Genomic DNA, 19,072 nt, shown 5'->3' with positions numbered 1-19,072 from the left:
TTCCATTTCCGCAATTTCCATTTCCGCAATTTCCTCTGAGCTGTCTGCCTGCCTGTCTATGAGTAGCTGTCTGTCTGCCTGCCTGCCTGTCCAATTGTCCATGAGTAGCTGTCTGTCTGCCTGTCTGAGTAGCTGTCTGCCTGCCTGCCTAATTGTCCATGAGTAGCTGTCTGTCTGCCTGTCTATGAGTAGCTGTCTGCCTGCCTGCCTAATTGTCCATGAGTAGCTGTCTGTCTGCCTGTCTATGAGTAGCTGTCTGCCTTCCTGCCTGTCCAATTGTCCATGAGTAGCTGTCTGTCTGTCTATGAGTAGCTGTCTGCCTGCCTGCCCAATTGTCTATGAGTAGCTGTCTGTCTGTCTGTCTATGAGTAGCTGTCTGCCTTCCTGCCTGTCCAATTGTCCATGAGTAGCTGTCTGTCTGTCTATGAGTAGCTGTCTGCCTTCCTGCCTGTCCAATTGTCCATGAGTAGCTGTCTGCCTGCCTGTCCAATTCTCCATGAGTAGCTGTCTGTCTGCCTGTCTATGAGTAGCTGTCTGACTGCCTGCCTGTCCAATTCTCCATGAGTAGCTGTCTGTCTGTCTGCCTGTCTATGAGTAGCTGTCTGCCTGCCTGCCAGCCAGCAAGTTGGTTAACAGAAAATAAATTGTTATGGCTGAGTAAAATAAAATACAATAAACACAATTTGCCTGAAAATAGATTACCCAGCTATGACCTTTTTCATGAAAAAAAATGAGTAGTGATATGGCTGACTGAGTAAAATAAAACAATCTACCTGAAAATAGATAGCTATAAGTGAAGAGCAATTTCCGCAATTTCCGCAATTACCATTTCCGCAATTTCCATTTCCGCAATTTCCATTTCCACAATTTCCTCAATTTCCATTTCCGCAATTTCCGCAATTTCCATTTCCACCATTTCCGCGGGCCTGATGTGGCCCGCGGGCCTGAGGTTGAGTATCACTGAACTATTGTACCCAATTCATCTCCGATCAGATATCAGCATAAACATCATCTATGTCAGAAACAGAAGAGAGAGGGCGAATAATGCTAAAATAGAAGTGTGCTCTTGGTCCAGTCGTAGATCTTTAATGAATAGACAGTTAACGCCAGTGTTACAGTTGACACGCCAACAGGTTGGGTTGGGGGGGATGGGGGGGGGGTTAAATTCCAATACAAGGTTCCCACTACTCTAATACTTCATACAGGTAGAATAAATTATGCCATGGTATTATACACACATGCCGAACAAAAAATATATAAGTATAACAAAACTAGCGTAGAAAAAGAAACTGGTAAACAAAGGAAAGGAGGATGAAGCACAAATGAGCCACTCGAAGCAATTTCAGATACCCACAGACAGGAGCCGCGTCTTGGAATAGAAAGGAGCATATATTTATACATCTTTACAGTTGCTTGTGTGTCCGTGATCTCCCCCTTGTTTTGCTTTCATAGAAAAAATATATATACACAAGGCGGAGGATTGCACTATAAGTAATGCTTGGCACAGAGACAGTCTGAAATATTTTTTCCTTCACCATGTCGGAGACGTATAGGAAAGCAACAGTAGATTATGGTGAACTTGTTCTGCTCTGGAATAAAAAATAAAATAAAAGTGCCACTGGACGGGAAGGGAAGTCAGTGATGAGCACTGACATGTGTGATGTTCTTCAGATGTAGGCCAGTGTTTGGAATGAGAAAAAGAGATATAATATTTCTGTAATTAAGCCAGGCCACCCGCAAAGCTCTGTCACTGCAGCAAAACTTGAAGTGTCCATCAAACCAAGTGTCCAAGAGGGAATGTAAATGAATAAAAAGCATGAACATGTCAATGACAACATATCTTTTGATTTGTGACAGTACATTTACATCATCATCATCATCATCATCATCATCGGCGTCGCCGTAATGTTTGTCTTCTCCTTTTCAACCACAGCATTTTATTTTAAAAGGACTATATTCACAGTAAATAAAGCTAAACGTTCCTTTTGTTCCAATGGTGTGATATGTATTTATTTATTTATTCTAAATGTATCAAGTTTCTCATGAGCTGGGGCTGACTGGGTGTATGGATTATCATTGAATAAACAATGTAAAGCAAGGAATGATTACTTTTGGAATGACTCAAATGAAATAACCTAGTCTAAGACTTTTGACATTGGATGCAATGGTCTCAAATGAAGAATGGAGAATGGGGCACAAAAAACTTCTTTCTCAAAACTCTGAGATTGACTTACAATAGATAAATGACAAGGAATAATTCAGTCGTGCAGAAATGTTGTTCAAGTAACTTTGAGCATTTGAAATGTTTCCTTATGGTTTAGGGAACGAATGCCCTTTTGGTCCAAAACATGTCCATCAACCCATTAACCTTTCAGTGACTTTGAAATGGAGAATGGAGAAACAATGCTGGATGTGTAATTTGCCTAATACAATGACGTCCTTGAAACGTTGCTACTCTCACTCCCGGACAATACGTCGCTAAAGCCTTGAGGGAAGAAGGGAGGATCTGAAAGTTTCCCCATTGGTCGTACGTTCCCCCGATGATTCCAGGGGACTGCGACAACCCACAGAGTAGTGAATTTCCTTTTAGGAATGCTGGGGATTAGAGCGGGGAAGGTCACATCTCAGCAATACGACCCAGACACAAGCCTTCCTCCACTCGGAGCTTACGTCTCCGCTATTCTCCTTGTGAATTCATGCTTTCACTTCACTTATAGAACACTGGTTTTCAACGTGGCCTTTGGGGTCCCTAGAGTTAAAATAACAGAGGATTTACAGTGTAGATTGGGGAACATATCAAATTGGGGGTCTGTGGCCTAATGCCTATCAAACTGGGGGTCCTTGAAATTAATAAGAATTCAGAATCACATCATGACTTCTTTCTAAAGAATCGGTTGAAATCGAGGCCAGAGGATTGGACCGTTTCTATCTACTTATCTCCCCTCTGTTTCTGTAACCCCCCTCCCCCATCACCTCTGTGTGAGACATGTTTCTGTAACCCCCCTCCCCATCACCTCTGTGTGAGACATATCGGAGGACAAATGGGAAATGAGAGGAATCAAAAATACAAATAGCCATACCATTCCACAATGAAAATAAAAATACATAATAATAGAAATATAATACTTAGTACAGAGCTGACTTAAGAAATTACATGGTCCAAAACAGGGATGGACTGAATATGGCTAAAGGTTTGCCTGCATGACAACACGCTAAGTGACTTCGGACAGGCCGGTCCCAAAAGGGGGGAGGGGGAAATAAAATAAGAAATACAATAAAAAGAAGCTCGCTTGACCTCACACCTCTTTCAATGCTCACGAACAGTGTTTCTTTTTACTTTTCTTTTTTTTTTATGTTTTAGTTCGAGAGCGAGGAGGAGGATCAGTCTGGGAACGGAGGGCAGAAAATGCGTGGCACAGTTCCACGAAGCATCTCTCTCTCTCTCTCTCCGTTTTCGGGAATGGCTGAATCAGTCCATGACAGTCCACTGAGGAAATGCTGCGGTCGTCTGTCTGCAGTCTGCACTGCCCCTCCATCCCTGAGACACGCGCGCATGGGCGCCTGTACACACACACACACACACACACACACACACACACACACACACACACACACACACACACAAAGTCTGTCACTCTCCCAAGAGCTTGGGGGTGTTGTTGCGGGGTTGGATAAGTGAGCAGGAGGCATGGGCGGTGCTGGTGAACAGGTCATGAGGCTGCAGTGTGGGGTTCGCGTCGAAAGCGAAGAGGACGGAGATTAATAAGCCTGCCCCGTCTCCACCTGAAGCAGTCCCAGAACAGCTGAATGGTCCCCCAGCTTCATCCTGCGCTGGGTGGACAAGCTGACGTTCTTGGCCAGGTAATCCACGGCAGCTGGAAGAGGGACACACAGGGACAGCGTGCGGCTTAGATTTACGTGGCATTAATAAGTGATTAGGTTCTAAAAGTGAGGCTTAATCCTCTTAAATAAAACTATTCTGACATTCAGTAACACCTACAAAGCAGAATAGCAGAACAGTCAAAGTAAAAGAAAATTGTGTGTGTGTGTGTGTGTGTGTGTGTGTGTGTGTGTGTGTGTGTGTGTGTGTGTGTGTGTGTGTGTGTGTGTGTGTGTGTGCGTGCGTGCGTGCGTGCGTGCGTGCGTGCGTGCGTGTGTGCGTGCGTGCGTTGTTGCATCCCCTCTACACTCGGCCACACTGTGACTAAAGCCAGCCTCCCTCGGGGCATACAGGGCTATGATTGGACAGATCTATGCTCCGCAGATTGACTGACACCGGGGGAGATCTTTATCGAAAGCACATGTCTGCTTTCACCTGCAGGCACACTGACAGGCTAAAGGTCAAATCCATTCACTTCAATGCGAGCGGGGAGGGCCATTCATCTGACTCGCACCTCACACGGTTTCCATTTCCCCGCACACATCGGCTAAACATGTTAGGAAGAGAGATAATCGGTGGGTTATGGGAGGGTTAACCAATGAGGCGCTGGGTCAGGACTCAGGAGTACAAACCAAGGGCAAGAAAAATGGTACAGTCAAATGGACGGGGCATATTAAGTAAAGGCAACTGACATCAGTCATTTGTGATTTCAGTTTTCCCACAGCTAATGTCTGAGCCGTTGGATTACAGGAAGTAGGCAGTGTTCTAAGGAAGCAAACTCGCCATATCCCTCCTAGTACGAGGGCACACACACACACACACACACACACACAAACGCAGACACAGACACTAGGGCCGATATTGCATACTCTTGTAATTGCTGTTCATCATCTTGGCCTATACCTTCCTGCCTACATGTTGAACTGCAGATAATATTGCAGATAAGCTGTTCACACGCACTGCGTGCCTCGAGGCAGTTAGCTGAACACTGTCTCCAGCCGCAAGCGGTGCTCTTATGAACTCATAATACAGTATGAACTCAAATTCATCCTGGAAGTTCTGTCAGATTGCCTTTGTTTCTTAACGTACAGTATGATTGATTATTTTGATTGTGTTTAACTTACTTAAATTATACCTAATTAATTATTATTATTATAATTCATTATTGTCTTATCGAAACCCAATATTTTACTATGGACTATAATATCTGTAACTACATTATAGATATTGACAAGGCTCAAGTGTGCAGTCTGAGTAAAATCCTTCATATACCAACAATACAGCAGAGGAATCTTTTTTTCAAGATTTTCGCTATTTTTGACATTTCTGAGAACAAGATTTCCTTCCAATTAGAAACATTAAACCATGCGAAGAGGGATTTGGGTATTAATCTTCATTGATTTATCTCACCGTGTTCGTAACAAGTATTAGAAGGACGCAGACGTGGAATTGCCGTATTGGCATGTTTAACGAAAGAAAGTTAATTCATGACTGGTGTAAAAATAGATATAAATGACACCTTTACAGGTAACTTGCAACACAAAGGGTAAAAACCATGTGACAGAACCTTATTGGTGCTCTCTAGGAGTTAAACCATACTTGCCATTCAACTTGCCTGACCATAATGTTGAAAATAAAAGCTTTCTCTGTTCACAGTATTTGGATACCATAAGGGCTCCAAGGCAGAAAATCACCACCAACCCACCCCAAAATAAGTGAACTAGAGTCCAAACCCAAGTATGCCCAAGGCATTGGGAATTGTCAGACTTGCATAGCGCATGATATTAAGGATAATTGCTGAGTTGAGCAAATCACCAAAACGACACATGATTGAGGATATGCCAACATTTGCCAATGTTGGAACAGTCTGACTACACAGACAGTGACTGTTACACTACATTACCAGAACTAAATCGGTGTCACTGAAGCTCAATGCTGCAACATACTGTAATAGAGAAATATTGTGGGCCCCTCTATCAGTATCGGGACACTCAGGCAGATGAGTATTCAGCATGTAATATTGGAATATAAACAATACTAAGCCTACTACAGTTTTGCTACGCTTACAAATCATTTTGCAAACAACTTTGACCCAAACTCACTGCATGAAATATTAGAACAGTAAAGTCCCTGGCCATGGGCAGGCTACACTGAGTCTCAGTAATGACACACATGATCTCAACCACAAATGGAGAAACAGACTGCAGAGAGAAAGTGCGGCCTAGATTGGCTATCAGTAAAAGACTATTTTAAAGCAGCACTAGGCAGAAATATGAAATCGGATCGAAAAAATGTGAAATCCGAGACAGCTTTCTAGAGTAAGAAGAGGACACATTTCAAGATATGTGGTCATTGTTGCTATGACCACAATTATGTTAATATAGTATGCTCACTATGCTGTATGTTCATATGTCATCATAATGGAGAGATAGTTTGTCTTATTTTTCCACAATTCTGAAATTGACAGAACTCTCACAGATTCTATACTACCGGTACATACAGTATGTACAATTGTCCTCCTTTCACTCAGAACCAAAATTCTAAAGTGTAGGATTAACGGCTTTGGAGAAAGCAAGATCAGAGTGGGACATGGTACTCATCAAGATAACTTATCTGTCTATGTCTCTCTTTCTCTCCTTGCAGAGCTTTCCTGATTGGTTAGTGACTAGAGGGTGCGTTGAGATTTCTTTTAAAGGCTGGTTAAGGGCCCTGGAGCAGCCGCAGAGCAGAGACCAGATTATTTCTCAGAGCATTTGATTTATTGTTAGCAGCCGGAATGTAATAAAGAAACTAACCAGTGAATACAATATTCTATTACTGTAAAATATCAGGTAACCTAACTGTGTATTAGGGTCTACATTGGCTGCACTGACAATCCGTCCGTCCTGATTTTTACCTCCAAAGGCGAGGCGGAATAATAGGGCACTTACACACAACCTGCACACCGTAGCTGGGTTCCATTGATTATAGTGGCATCGTAACGTCGCGGAGCCAATTCCGTCCCCAGTGTAACCCGGCCCTTACTACAGTCTCCTTATTTAGGTCCATTTTGCTTACATACACTACAGTGTAGTGTATTTGTAATTATTGATTTGTAATTTGTAATTATTGATTTGTAATTATTAGCTACTGTACATTGTACACTTCCTGAACAACACCTGGTTTGTAACGATGAAGCCTTTAGCTGCATATACTGTACCTCCAAAGTCCAAATGCCACTGGTTCCACCAATAAGATGCGCACGGCTTAAGTAGAGATCGCTTTATTCCATGTTAATCGAGCAAAATGCTCCCTCCCTGACCACAGTTCTCAATAATTGCGCTCAATAATTCTGATCCCTGGATATGGCGCATTGCCTACACCTCACAAGAGGAACTACAGTTTGTCCAGGGTTTTAAACTTGACTTGTTTCTCTGGCAACAAACACAACATCACTGACTGTTGACCTGGATGTAACATCATACACAAGAGACAAGACACACAACTACATATCTGTACTTTAGTAAACTATTTGTCTATAATTCACGCCACAGCGCCACTACATTTCAAAGACTTTTGACTCCACTCCACTTCTACTTAAGCACTATTTCAAATATAGTGATTAGCAGATCTATTGACAATAGAGTTGATTGAATCAGGCAGCCATGGTGCCTGCTGTAACTTCTCTGTCGAGCTTGGGCAGCCAATCGCAGTCCTGGATATACGGCGCGTCAAGTATAGATATACTTGCTATACACTTTGTCAGCTTGTTCTTTTATGTCATGACTCATGATCTAGTAATTGCTTTAAGACACGTCCATTTGGAAATCAGTTGGCTGTTCATTGCAGCGAGGAAGTCTTCATTACAAACATTTCTAATTTGATTAGCTTACTACCTTAATTTGCACCAGACCTGCCAAATCACACAGACTGTGGGCTTCCTTTCTTTAATATCCAATTTGATCGACTGATCATAACGTTACAGCCAATCGCTTTGATTATGTTTATGCCGTTATCGTCACAACACCAAAGGGTCAAGACGGTTTTAGCGTTGTCCCTGCGGTGTGATATGTTTTGTTGCACGTTGACCCACATTGATCCACGTAGTGATTCAACGCATGGAATTCAATGGCCCAAACCACACCAAAGGTCGAGACAGTTTTAGCGTTAACTCCTTGCAACCGTTTGGACCCAAAGGAGTTGCATGTGACCCTTTGGTGTGGTTAGGGCTTTAGTCTGAAGCTGTTTGTTGACATTCGATGCCGCAGGGTGTTGGAATGACATGGTAATCTATGTACAGATGCAATCACTGCTCTTGAAAAAGAGGATGAGACTACTGTGCTCAAAATATACCCAAAATAGAGGGGGGGCTCTCTCTCTCTCTCTCTTGCTGGAATGTCGCTGTCTTTGATGCCCCTCCCTAGTTCAGGTGATGTTAACCTCTCTTTTGTAGTTGAGGAGAGAGGAGGGGAGGCAGCAGACTTACTGTGTGAGTGTATGTGCATGTGCGTGTGTGTGTGTGTGTGTGTGTGTGTGTGTGTGTGTGTGTGTGTGTGTGTGTGTGTGTGTGTGTGTGTGTGTGTGTGTGTGTGTGTGTGCATGTGCGTGTGTGTGTGTGTGTGTGTGTGTGTGTGTGTGTGTGTGTGTGTGTGCGACACGCATGCACATGTGCATTCAATCATTCAGAAGTGTTTTCGTGTGTGTGTGTTATTTCTTGTACAGACAGACCACGGCAGGCAGACTACTGTCAGGAGGTGAAGGGGTTAAGTAAGTAAGCAGCACATGTTAGCGTGTCACTTAGCGTGTTAGCGTGCAGAGAAAGGAGGCTGTCACTTTGCGCTGGGGAACGATAAGGAAGCAGCATACCGGTGGGCGGGCGGGTCTGTCTGCCAAGGTGCCAATCAGTCGGATATTGCTGCCAGGGGGACAGGCATATGTAGGCATACGTGACGTGTGTGTGTGTATAGTGTGTGTGTGTGTGTGTGTGTGTGTGTGTGTGTGTGTGTGTGTGTGTGTGTGTGTGTGTGTACTGTATGTGTGTTACACAGGGGTTTAGCTACTCCCTAGGAAGCTTGTTTTTTCCTGTCAACTAGCTTTGCACCTTAAATCTAAGTCAAGCAGATACACCAAGACCCCTCTGTCACTGAGATAGAGCCTATCTGATAACACACACACACACACACACACACACACACACACACACACACACACACACACACACCTCTACCATGTTGTTGATGGTGTATACTTTAAGCTGTCAGGTTCTTCTTGAATTAGAACTAGAGATGAGTCAAGTGTCTTAAACGATATGTTAAACCTGTTTCCTTTGGGGAGTGCACTAACAAAAGGAACAATGATGCAGGGCTTACCCTCTTTTTTCCAAATTTATATTTAGACATCTTGCCAGCCGGTCTGTAGACAGCAGGGCTTAAGCGATACCTGAGATAATTTAATTACATTAAACATATTAATGAGATCTCATTTGTTCGAAGATTACATTGCTGCATGGGATCTAAATATTAGACCATTAAATGAAGACTGTTACATTTTATTTATTTAATTTTATAGCGTTTTAAGTCATTTTAAGTGAAATGAAAATATTCATATATGAATATTCAATTCATATTCATATGGCTTCAAACCACTCGCCACAACTCAGCAGGTCATAGCGCCTCAGTCCTCTATGACCACTTCACCTCATAACGTTTTCAACAACCCCATTACAGCAATAGAAGACCAAAGAAAACAAAACAAAAAGTCAGTTTGTAATGGAAAGCTATAACGTTTGCTAGAGTTGTGGACGGTGTGTGTGCAATGTCGGGTCAGTTGCCACTGGGCCTGTTGACCCAGTGTCAATGTTTGTGTTTAATCTCGTATCTGTATATGTATGTTTACTTTGAGGCTACATAAAAAACACTGTATGACAAGAAACTGTATTGTGACGATTGTTATCAAATACCGTACCTGGAGCGACAGAGCTTTTGCCTTTGCTGCCCCAACCCTGCGGAATGCACATCCCCAAAACTCTCAGAGATGCTCCCACCCTCCAAACCTTCAAAACCGCCCTCAAATCAAACTCTTCAATATTGCTTTCCCCAGCTAACTCATTCCACTGTTTTTATCATTTTATTCCTGAACCGCACCATTGCAACTCCTTGCAACTGCCATTGGGGGTAATGGTTTCATGCAACTACTCGCAACTCCTTGAGTTGCAAGGAGTTGCATTGGTGTGGTTGACCTTAAAACTGTTTTGTCCCAAGGAGGCTGGTGTGGTTTGGGTTTTAGTGTTTTTCCCCTAATAATAGTTTTTATTTGTTGTTTCCTCTTGACCCCATGTAAAGCGTCTGTGAGATATTATTATCATTATCATTAAAAAAATCATATCAGGGCCAACTTGGCCAGTAGTCCGATTCCGGCAGTGTGCCGCGGGTTCGACTCCCGATCCCGACGGCCTTTACTGCATGTCACTCCCCCATCTCTCTCCCCCATTTCCTGTCATCCTACTGTCTGTCCCTCTATAAAAAATATAAAATAAAGGCGAAAGCCGAAAATAAAAATAAACATAAAAAAATAAAAATAAAATGAATATCACACTCACTCTGTCCGTACTGACTGTACTGGTAGCCGGCGGCCATGGAAGGGTCCACGCTGTAGCCGGACGTGCTGTATGTGGGCGGGCAGTAAGACTGGGAGGAGGGAAGGCTGTCCACCGTCTTGATGGAGGACTCTCCCGAGCGCTGGCTGCAGCTGGCCGAGATGCCGCTGGACGGAGAGTCCAGACCGCCATGGAGCGGCGAGATGGAGAAGTCATGCTGGGGCTGTGAGGGAACGCCGTTGGGGTTGCTCAGCATGCTCATCACCTGGAAGACGGAGAAACAAACGAGAAAGGTTGACTTAACCTGCATGGCCGGACTGAGCTACGGGTCCACGGCGGATGGACCGCTATAGGAACCAAATGTACCCTTAATGAACTTGACTTGACATCACTGCCTGCTGACCTGGATGTGACGTCATGCACTGAAGACACTGAACCCATAAAACCCAAAGATAGTGTGTGAACACCATCAACTGCATCCAAAATGTAACAGTGGTTTATAAATCACAAATGCGAATAATTCAGTTTAGTTTGAAAACAGGTGGTTTCTGGATGTCAGTGTTCAAAACATGGTTCAAGAAGCAGGAGGATTTGAACCCACAACCTTCAGATCATATAGAGTTTAGACGAAAGGCTCTATTTTCGTCCACGCTAAACCACTTATCAAAACATTTTTGAATAGTATAACTAGCCGATCTATATCGGCACGTTGTGAGCTTGCAGATTGGCTATTTTGGTATTCAAATATGTTTTTCAAAATGGTATATAGCATCTATCTTTAAAAAGTATATACTGTAGCACCACAACCATCAAAAGGACCACTGAAGAACCATTGAAGCACCAACAATTTGTTTTGTGTATGGAATATCGAAGCTCGCATGAAGTAAAAGTAAGCCTTGCCAAGCCAGGTGGCCCATATAGGGCAGGAGCCTATCTCCTGTTTCTGTAGCGTGCAGGTGGCTTCATGTACAAGTACACCCCCTGAACATGTCGCTAGTATGTCGCATGGACTTCGGGTCTCATTTTTACAGCCTTTGCTATGACCCGGCCAGGGAATCGAACCCCGACCTCCCAATCTCAGGGGGAACACTAACCACAAGGTCACTGAGCTGAAGCTGCTATTGGATGCCTTTATTCATGGAGCACCATCTCAGAAAAATAAAGCTTGTTCTAGAAAAGAAATCACTTTGTGATTGTGCAGTATTCGCGTTCTGTGTGAATGGACTCATGACACAAATAGGATATATTCATCCCGGCTGTGTTAACTTGGCATCGCCTTAAAAAGAATCGGACAAAACGGATTCAAACAACAGGAGAAAACACTCCCAAGTGGAGAAAGATAGAAAGGGGGGGCTGGGGGTTGTTTGGGGATCCCTTGGCACCAGCAGACACCTTGTGCCCCGGGCCCCCACTTTCATAACAAGCACTCTGGAACTGGTGTTTAATCTGCAAAACCCCGCCTCCCTCCCCCCACCCCCGCCCGCCGGGCCCCTGTCAGTCCGACCCCCAGCCCGGCTTCATGAATGATTCAGCTGTTTAACAGATCATGAAGAGCTCCCATTAGATGCCTCCAGAGATTAGAGCCACTGCTACGTCCTATTTGCTGTCAGAGTGGCTGCGAGAGGGCCTCGCCAGTCGGAAAGCTCGCTCTGCTAAAACCCACAATTGCTCCCAAGCCTAATTCCACAGTGTCATAATGATAGATACCGGTATACAAATATCTACAAGCTCATACCGGTAGTTCGGCTATTTTCGAGTGATGCACCTATACGCACGCACGCACGCACACACGCACACACGCACACACACACACACACACACACACACACACACACACACACACACACACACACACACACACACACACACACACACACACACACACACACACACACAACCCTAGCAGCCCAAACAAGCGGCCACTTCATGGAGTGGGAGCCTGGCTGCAACATGCGGTTTGCGTTGTGTGTCTCCTCATGGCCTTCGGCTCCCTCCCGCTCCTCTGCCACTATAAACCAATTAGCTGAGAAAGGAACTGCTTTGCACAATCAAGGCCATATGCACTGCAGCCCCCGTACCGTCTCTTCTTCTGCCGCCAAGTTGCCGGTGGCAGTGTGTGCTGCACACAGGTATCCGCCGCTAAACTGGCAGCCACTTCCATGAAGGAAAACACACAAACATTCACACACCCTTGGCATGTGGAAAATTTGCGCGCACACACGCACGCACACACGCACATGCACACACACACACACACACGCACACACACACACACACACACACACAATACAGTACATAGTACACACACACACACGCACACACAAATATACTAACTATAACTAGGAACTACTAACTTTTTAAAAGATGTCACACTTTTTTCTGCATCACCTCATGATGACCCCCCCCCCACCCCTCTAAATCTAAAACGTATTCATTGCTAATGACAGTTTTTCAGCTACAACTAAGACATTGTTTTATTAGGCCTATTTGCAGTGGGTTATGCAGTCGTATGGCAATATGTTATAGCAGAAAGGAAGAAAGGACAATGATCCATGTTGAAGAAAGAGACACAAGCAGGGAGTCGTGCTCGTGTCCTGAACTACAGCCAGAGGCCAGACAGACCATTTAAAAGGTGCTTCATTAGTGACCCCGGCAGCACTGATAACCCACCAGCATTTTTCCTTTCATCCGTTCACTGAATTAAATGCCGGCAGTTATCAGTGAGGTTCCAAATCCAGCACTGCCAATTAGCATTCACACTGCGTTTGCACAGCACACTTCCTCAACAAAGGCCATCCACTATTTACATGCTATTTTTTTCCTTTAAGGAAGTTCATCAAGGAGGCAATACTTTTTTCCTTTTTTCCCTCCTTTTCCTCTGAGATGAAGAGAAACTCTTCACTGAAGTAGGCCTATACCTGTAATCCGCTTTCTTCACCCCACTGCCGATTTCCCTTTAATTTGGGTTAATTTCCCTTCTTTCACCCCAGAAAGGGCATTAGCTGGTGTTTGTGAAGCATTTAAGACGGCCTTGAGTCCCTGCCACTCCCCAGGAGGGGGATTCACAATCACAGGGAAGGGAAAAAAAGAGTTTCACAGAGAGCGAGAAGAGAAGGCGAGAAAGAGTGAGAGAGAAAGTGTGAGAGGGGGAGAAGCTTGTGCCCATGCATGGACCCCGGGAGGTGTCAAATCCCAACGTGGGCGAGGAGGTGAGGGGGCTTCTGGGAGCCTGACATTTCTATTCAGGGCAGCGGGGAGGTGGCCTGTCACCACGGCGAGGGCCATTGTGCCCTCTGAAAGCGGGAATTATTCAAATCTTCATATTTAGCATAAACTCATTGACATCAATTAAAAGGCGCTTGCATGGCAAGGTTGAATATTTTGGGCTGGCACAGTAAGAGGCAGCGCCGGGGGTTCCTGTGTGTGGAACAACAACGGACACACATAGCTCCGTAATGGAGCGGAGGCACCGCTCAAAAACAACTAACCGTTCACACATATAGGCTCCCTAAATAATTTGAATTATTTACCAACAATCTAGGAGTGTTAAGGATTGCTCACTCCAATAATAAAAGCATCTACAAGTCCTAAAAGGCAGTTGGAACTTGAACATAGTTGGAACCCAATGTAGCCCCAGCTGCTACAACACGATGCCAACGTGGGCTCACAAAACACTGGCGACGTATAGTATACATGTGCACTTTGTATGTGTGCATGTGTGTGGTGGGTTTCTGTGTATGCAAACGAGGATGCAGGGGGTTGTTCATGTGGTCCAAAAGGCTTCATCATGAGCTATTATCTGCTGTCCTAAGAGTCAAACGAAGATGGCCGAACACTGCTCCAGCATCCCAACGTGATGCTCAGAGAAGAAGATTGGAGGGATTCAGGCGGAGAGAGGTTCCGAAACATTATTAACCACTAGAATAAAAAAAAATCACACCTGTGTGAAGTGAGGGGCACTGTTATCATCATACATCATGTTAATTGTTAATGGCAATTCAATCTTGTAGGACCGAATTAGACAACTTTCTCGTCCTCGTAAATGCTCCATTCATTGTCAATTGTGTAGGACAAAATACCGATTTGCTCAGACACAGGATATAAATTCTCCATTCATTGTCAATGGCATTTAATGTTTGTGTTAGGACACAAATCTACTATCCACTGTATAGCTGGATATAGGAGGGGCCCCCAAAAAAACTAATATTCTGGGATGAAAAAGAAATACAATATACGTATAAGACAGAAAGAATATAAGGGTTTCGACGCGCTGTGAGCTTGTGGTTAAAACAGAGAGACCTGTAATGCATGGTGCCACATCTTCCTCCACTTTAAACTCCTCAGACACAAACCCCACTCCCCCCTCTTCATCCTTTCAATCACCTCTCTCTCTCTCTCTCTCTCCCTCCCTCCCTCCGTCGCCTCCACCCTTCAGTCCTCTCAGAAGCTGTGTCTCCAGCATGACGGTGTCACTGGAGGAGTAGCGATAATAGAACACAGGACACAGTTGAAAGAACGTTGCCCTGAGGCGTACCGTCTTCCTCGACACACGCACATGCGCACACGCACATGCGCACGCGCACACGCACACACATGCGCACGCGCACACGCACACACACACACACACACACACACACACACAAACACACACACACACACACACACACACACACACACGAGGACAGATGCCTCTATAAATGATAACATAAAAAGTAATTAATTCTTTCTACTTCTAAGAAGTGGCGAGCCTGCGGCCACGCAGACGAAGAGGTGTGAAGTGTAAATGGATGCAGTGTGCATGCATTCAGATAAATACGTGCCGCCGTTTTTAATACAGACAGAATGACGGCCTTTCATGAACATCTAATTTCCTGAACTGTTCCAATTAAGCTCTGTTTTGTTTGCGGGAGAGTCAGGAGGAAGTCTCCATGTTGAGGAATAAAGCAACTCCACAAGCTCAGAGTCAGGAGGAAGTCTCCATGTTGAGGAATATCAACTCCACAAGCTGTCACACTGTGGCACAGCGTGATGCCATGACCGCTACACCTGGAGCAAAACGATAGTGGCCACTTCCTGTATGGTGGCGATGCTCCCTGCCGACACCTGGGGTCTTAACATTCAAATGAGGTGCACTATATGCATTATGTAGAAGACCGTGGCATATCTTCCGATATTGGTGACCTATGTGCAACCCAGATTCGTCAATAAATTAATTTCACTCCTATGCCACCAAAATGTGGAACGCCCTAACATGCGAATCCCTTGACTCCTTCAAAGGGCACTTACGGACGGCTGCAATTCGAAACTGGTCCCCATAAAATCTGAAATTTTAGTTTATATTTATATATATTATATTTAGTTGTGCTTGAAATGTACTGTAATTCTGCAAACTGTTAATAAATACTTCAATCAATCAATCAATTTCTCTGTGGCACTACCATCAAATGTAGTAACTACCATCAAATGTAGTAACCATTTAACAAGTTCACTCACAGAATCCACTTTTTTGGCATTTGTTCATGTGCAAAATATGTCGATTTTGAATCCTGTTCAGCTAAACAGTTTCCATAGCTTAATTTTTTTATTCCAGTAGTATAACTTTTTGTTTGTTTTTTGTTTGTTCTGGAACTCGTAACATTTATAATCTGTCCTCTAATAAAATCCTTAAATGCTTCCCACCTTATAGTTGCCGATGTTTCATCCGTATTTGTAGCAAAATAGGTGTCTATTTGTTCTTCCAGAAATGTTATCAGCTCAGGGTTCTGGAGCCATCTCTGCTCAAACCTCCACTTAGGGGGGTCTCATCCGACCTGGGTCTACATAAATCAAACTATTAGGAGCATGATCTGAAATTAGGATACTATCATACATAACAGTCTTAAGTCTATTTACAAGACTTGCAGAAACCAGAAATAAATCAATTCTACTGTACGTTTTGTATGTACTAGAATAGCATGAATATGCAGATACACCAGGGTTTCTATCTCTCCATATGTCTCTAAGATTTAAGTCTTTGTAAAACTGGTGAATAACTTCCCTACTTTTAGAGTGAGTCTTGTCTGAGTGAGTGGATCTATCTTCAGTAGGATTAGGGGTCACATTCCAGTCCCTCGCTATCAGATAATGACCCCCAAGAGATGTCAATAATAGAAATAACTTACTGAAAAACTTTGGGTCATCATTGTTTGGTGCGTAGATATTTACCAAAATAAGACACTCTGCAAAAAGATTACCTTGAATTATCAAATATCGCCCCATTTTGTCGGCAATTACCTTAGTAACATTAAATGGGATAGATTTGTGTATAAGAGTCATGACCCCTCTAGCCTGGGAAGTGAAAGGTGCCGAAAACACCTCCCCTCGCCATCTTTTCCTAATCCTAGTGTCCTCATTCAGTATCAAATGTGTTTCCTGGAGAAAGACAATATTCGAGTGGATATCTTTTAACCTCCCCATCACCTGCTTAACCTTTTTGATTTTTTGTAAACCCCTACAGTTCCATGAAGTGAATTTAACCTCCAATTCTCTAGCCATAATCACATATCTCAAAAGATTTTTCTGAACCTGTTCAGCTAAACAGTTAGGTTTCAGGTCCATCGATCAGAGAGCGCAGAAGCAAGAGATAAAGATGATTTGATCTATATAAAACAAACATTAGCAGACCCAGTGCAACTGTTTTCTTTGTGGCAGTACTAATGAGACATTGATGGCTCAAGAGAAGAGAACTACACATCACCATATGTCTTTGATGCATATTTCTCAGCCACTACTGCTGCATCATGGCCCCCTTCTCCACAAGGATCTATTTGTAAAGCAAAAGCACTAGTGGAGGACATTCACAGAATAGCTGTTGAGTAAATTTGCATGTGAAGGAATAAGACTTTACTGTATATCCAAGAGACATAAAATGAGGGACAAATTAGAACGGGATTAAATTATATTTCCCTATAAAAAAAATCCATGGCGGGGATGAGTGGAGGAAGGACAAAGGGATACAGCACAAAATAAAAAGCATGCATTGCATACACACGCACACATTTACAAGTGCGCGTGCATGTGTTGTGCATGCACATACACACACTGTGGAAGTGAGTGGATTAAGACTTCCCGGTTCTCTGTATTTAGAAGCTGTCCTGAAATGTCTCCAGGTAGCAGGCTGGCGATGGTAGATGAGAAGACGGCATCCGGAATGGGTCGGGGGTTATCTCAAGGAAGCCACGCATGACACTATCTCCCACAATCGCTCACCCACCTCACCGGGCCATAAGAGGACCCTCTCACCTTTCACTCACAGTTGCCCAGTAGGACCTAAGATAAAATACTTGAATCAAACGCATTTATACGTAATTTATCTGCGATCCACGGACCAATATCCAACCAATAAGTGACTTTTTCCCCCTCCCATTGTCTTTTATCCTGTATGCTTAAGTCCACAAAAATAGCAGGTCGACGTAGCATAGATTGTCTATTTTGGCAGTATAAATCAGGCTATAGGCTTGTGGAGTCAGGCCAGTAAGTGGCCAATTGCACAAAGACAACATTGCTCGCATAGACAAAACTAAGCCCACGTCAGAATCTCTGGTGTCGTGCTCAATCCATCAACACTTCCATTGAAACTGGAGATGCAAGGCGTTAATTGCCATACACAGCGATACTGAACGGAGAGTATCTGATGCAATCAGAGGTAATTATGAGATCAGCTAATGCCATTCTACCAGCAGCAGATGTAGTTTTGTCAGAGGCAATAATCCAGAAAATCCGAACTCCCTCTTTACTGGCAGAAAGAAAATGAATCCAATGCAACGTTACGAAGAAGGCATGTTTAGATATATAGTTAAAGCAGCAGCAACAAACCAACTTCGCAAACTTACAGTCCTGAAAGACAAATACATTGTGTCATGTGAGGTGTGCTAAATGGAGGGACATGTGACAGTGACCGTAAAATACCTTTGATGTCTTCAAAATGTAGAGCTGCACTAACTATAAACCCATGGGAGACAATTGGTCATATCTTAGGACTCGCAAATGATGACCTTTTCCACCTTGTGTGTGGACCACACCAAAGGCTCAAGACGGTTTTAGCGTTAACTCCTTGCAACCGTTTGGACCCAAGGAGTTGCATGGTGACCCTTTGGTGTGGTTAGGGCTTTAGATGCTCCAAGTTACAGTAAGTTTCAGTCATTCTTAGATACAGAGACCTAAGTATTATGTGTATTCGCAGTACAGAGGCGAAGTGGATACTGGCAATGATCTTCGACTGGCTATGTTATGGCTGTGCCGTGCGGGGAATTCATTACGAGATTCAAACGGACTGGACTGGTAGTTTATAAAGGTCTTGATCACTTACATCCTGAGAATTGATTGTCATTACAGAGCGATGAAAAAGAGCAGAATGGAGCTCCCACTACAAAAGAGCTTAGGTGTTGTTTTAATTAACGGTTTTACTGTGTGGGCTAAGATGACACCATGGTTCTTTCTTGCATTCGTGCATCCCCTGTCTCCATCTTGTCCATCTCTCTGTCTTGATAAACGCAGACCTGCCCTGCCCTCTGCTCGCCACCCTCTGAATCTCATCAAAATCCATCATGTATATATTGATAGAATGTGGGATTTATTTT

At 43.8% G+C, this 19,072-nt stretch overlaps 1 protein-coding gene across 6 annotated transcripts in view; it reads right to left on the bottom strand.

Moving 5' to 3' along the window:
• Positions 1 to 1,117: 1,117 nt before the first annotated feature.
• LOC308315309 (paired box protein Pax-7-like) overlaps positions 1,118 to 19,072 on the bottom strand; it is a 70,336-nt gene continuing 52,381 nt past the window's right edge. For all 6 annotated transcript variants that reach the window (XM_080763229.1, XM_080763233.1, XM_080763231.1 and 3 more), the window contains 2 exons: positions 10,458 to 10,719; positions 1,118 to 3,875 (listed from right to left, as the gene is read on the bottom strand). In XM_080763229.1, coding sequence (XP_080619355.1) covers positions 3,760 to 3,875; positions 10,458 to 10,719 — 378 coding nt within the window. In that variant the 3' untranslated portion in view covers positions 1,118 to 3,759. The remainder of the gene's footprint in view (positions 3,876 to 10,457; positions 10,720 to 19,072) is intronic.

The sequence above is a fragment of the Protomyctophum bolini genome, assembly GCF_963924005.1.
Source record: "Protomyctophum bolini genome assembly, chromosome: 5".
Taxonomy (NCBI): Eukaryota; Metazoa; Chordata; class Actinopteri; order Myctophiformes; family Myctophidae; genus Protomyctophum; species Protomyctophum bolini.
This window is presented reverse-complemented; position numbering and strand designations above follow the sequence as displayed.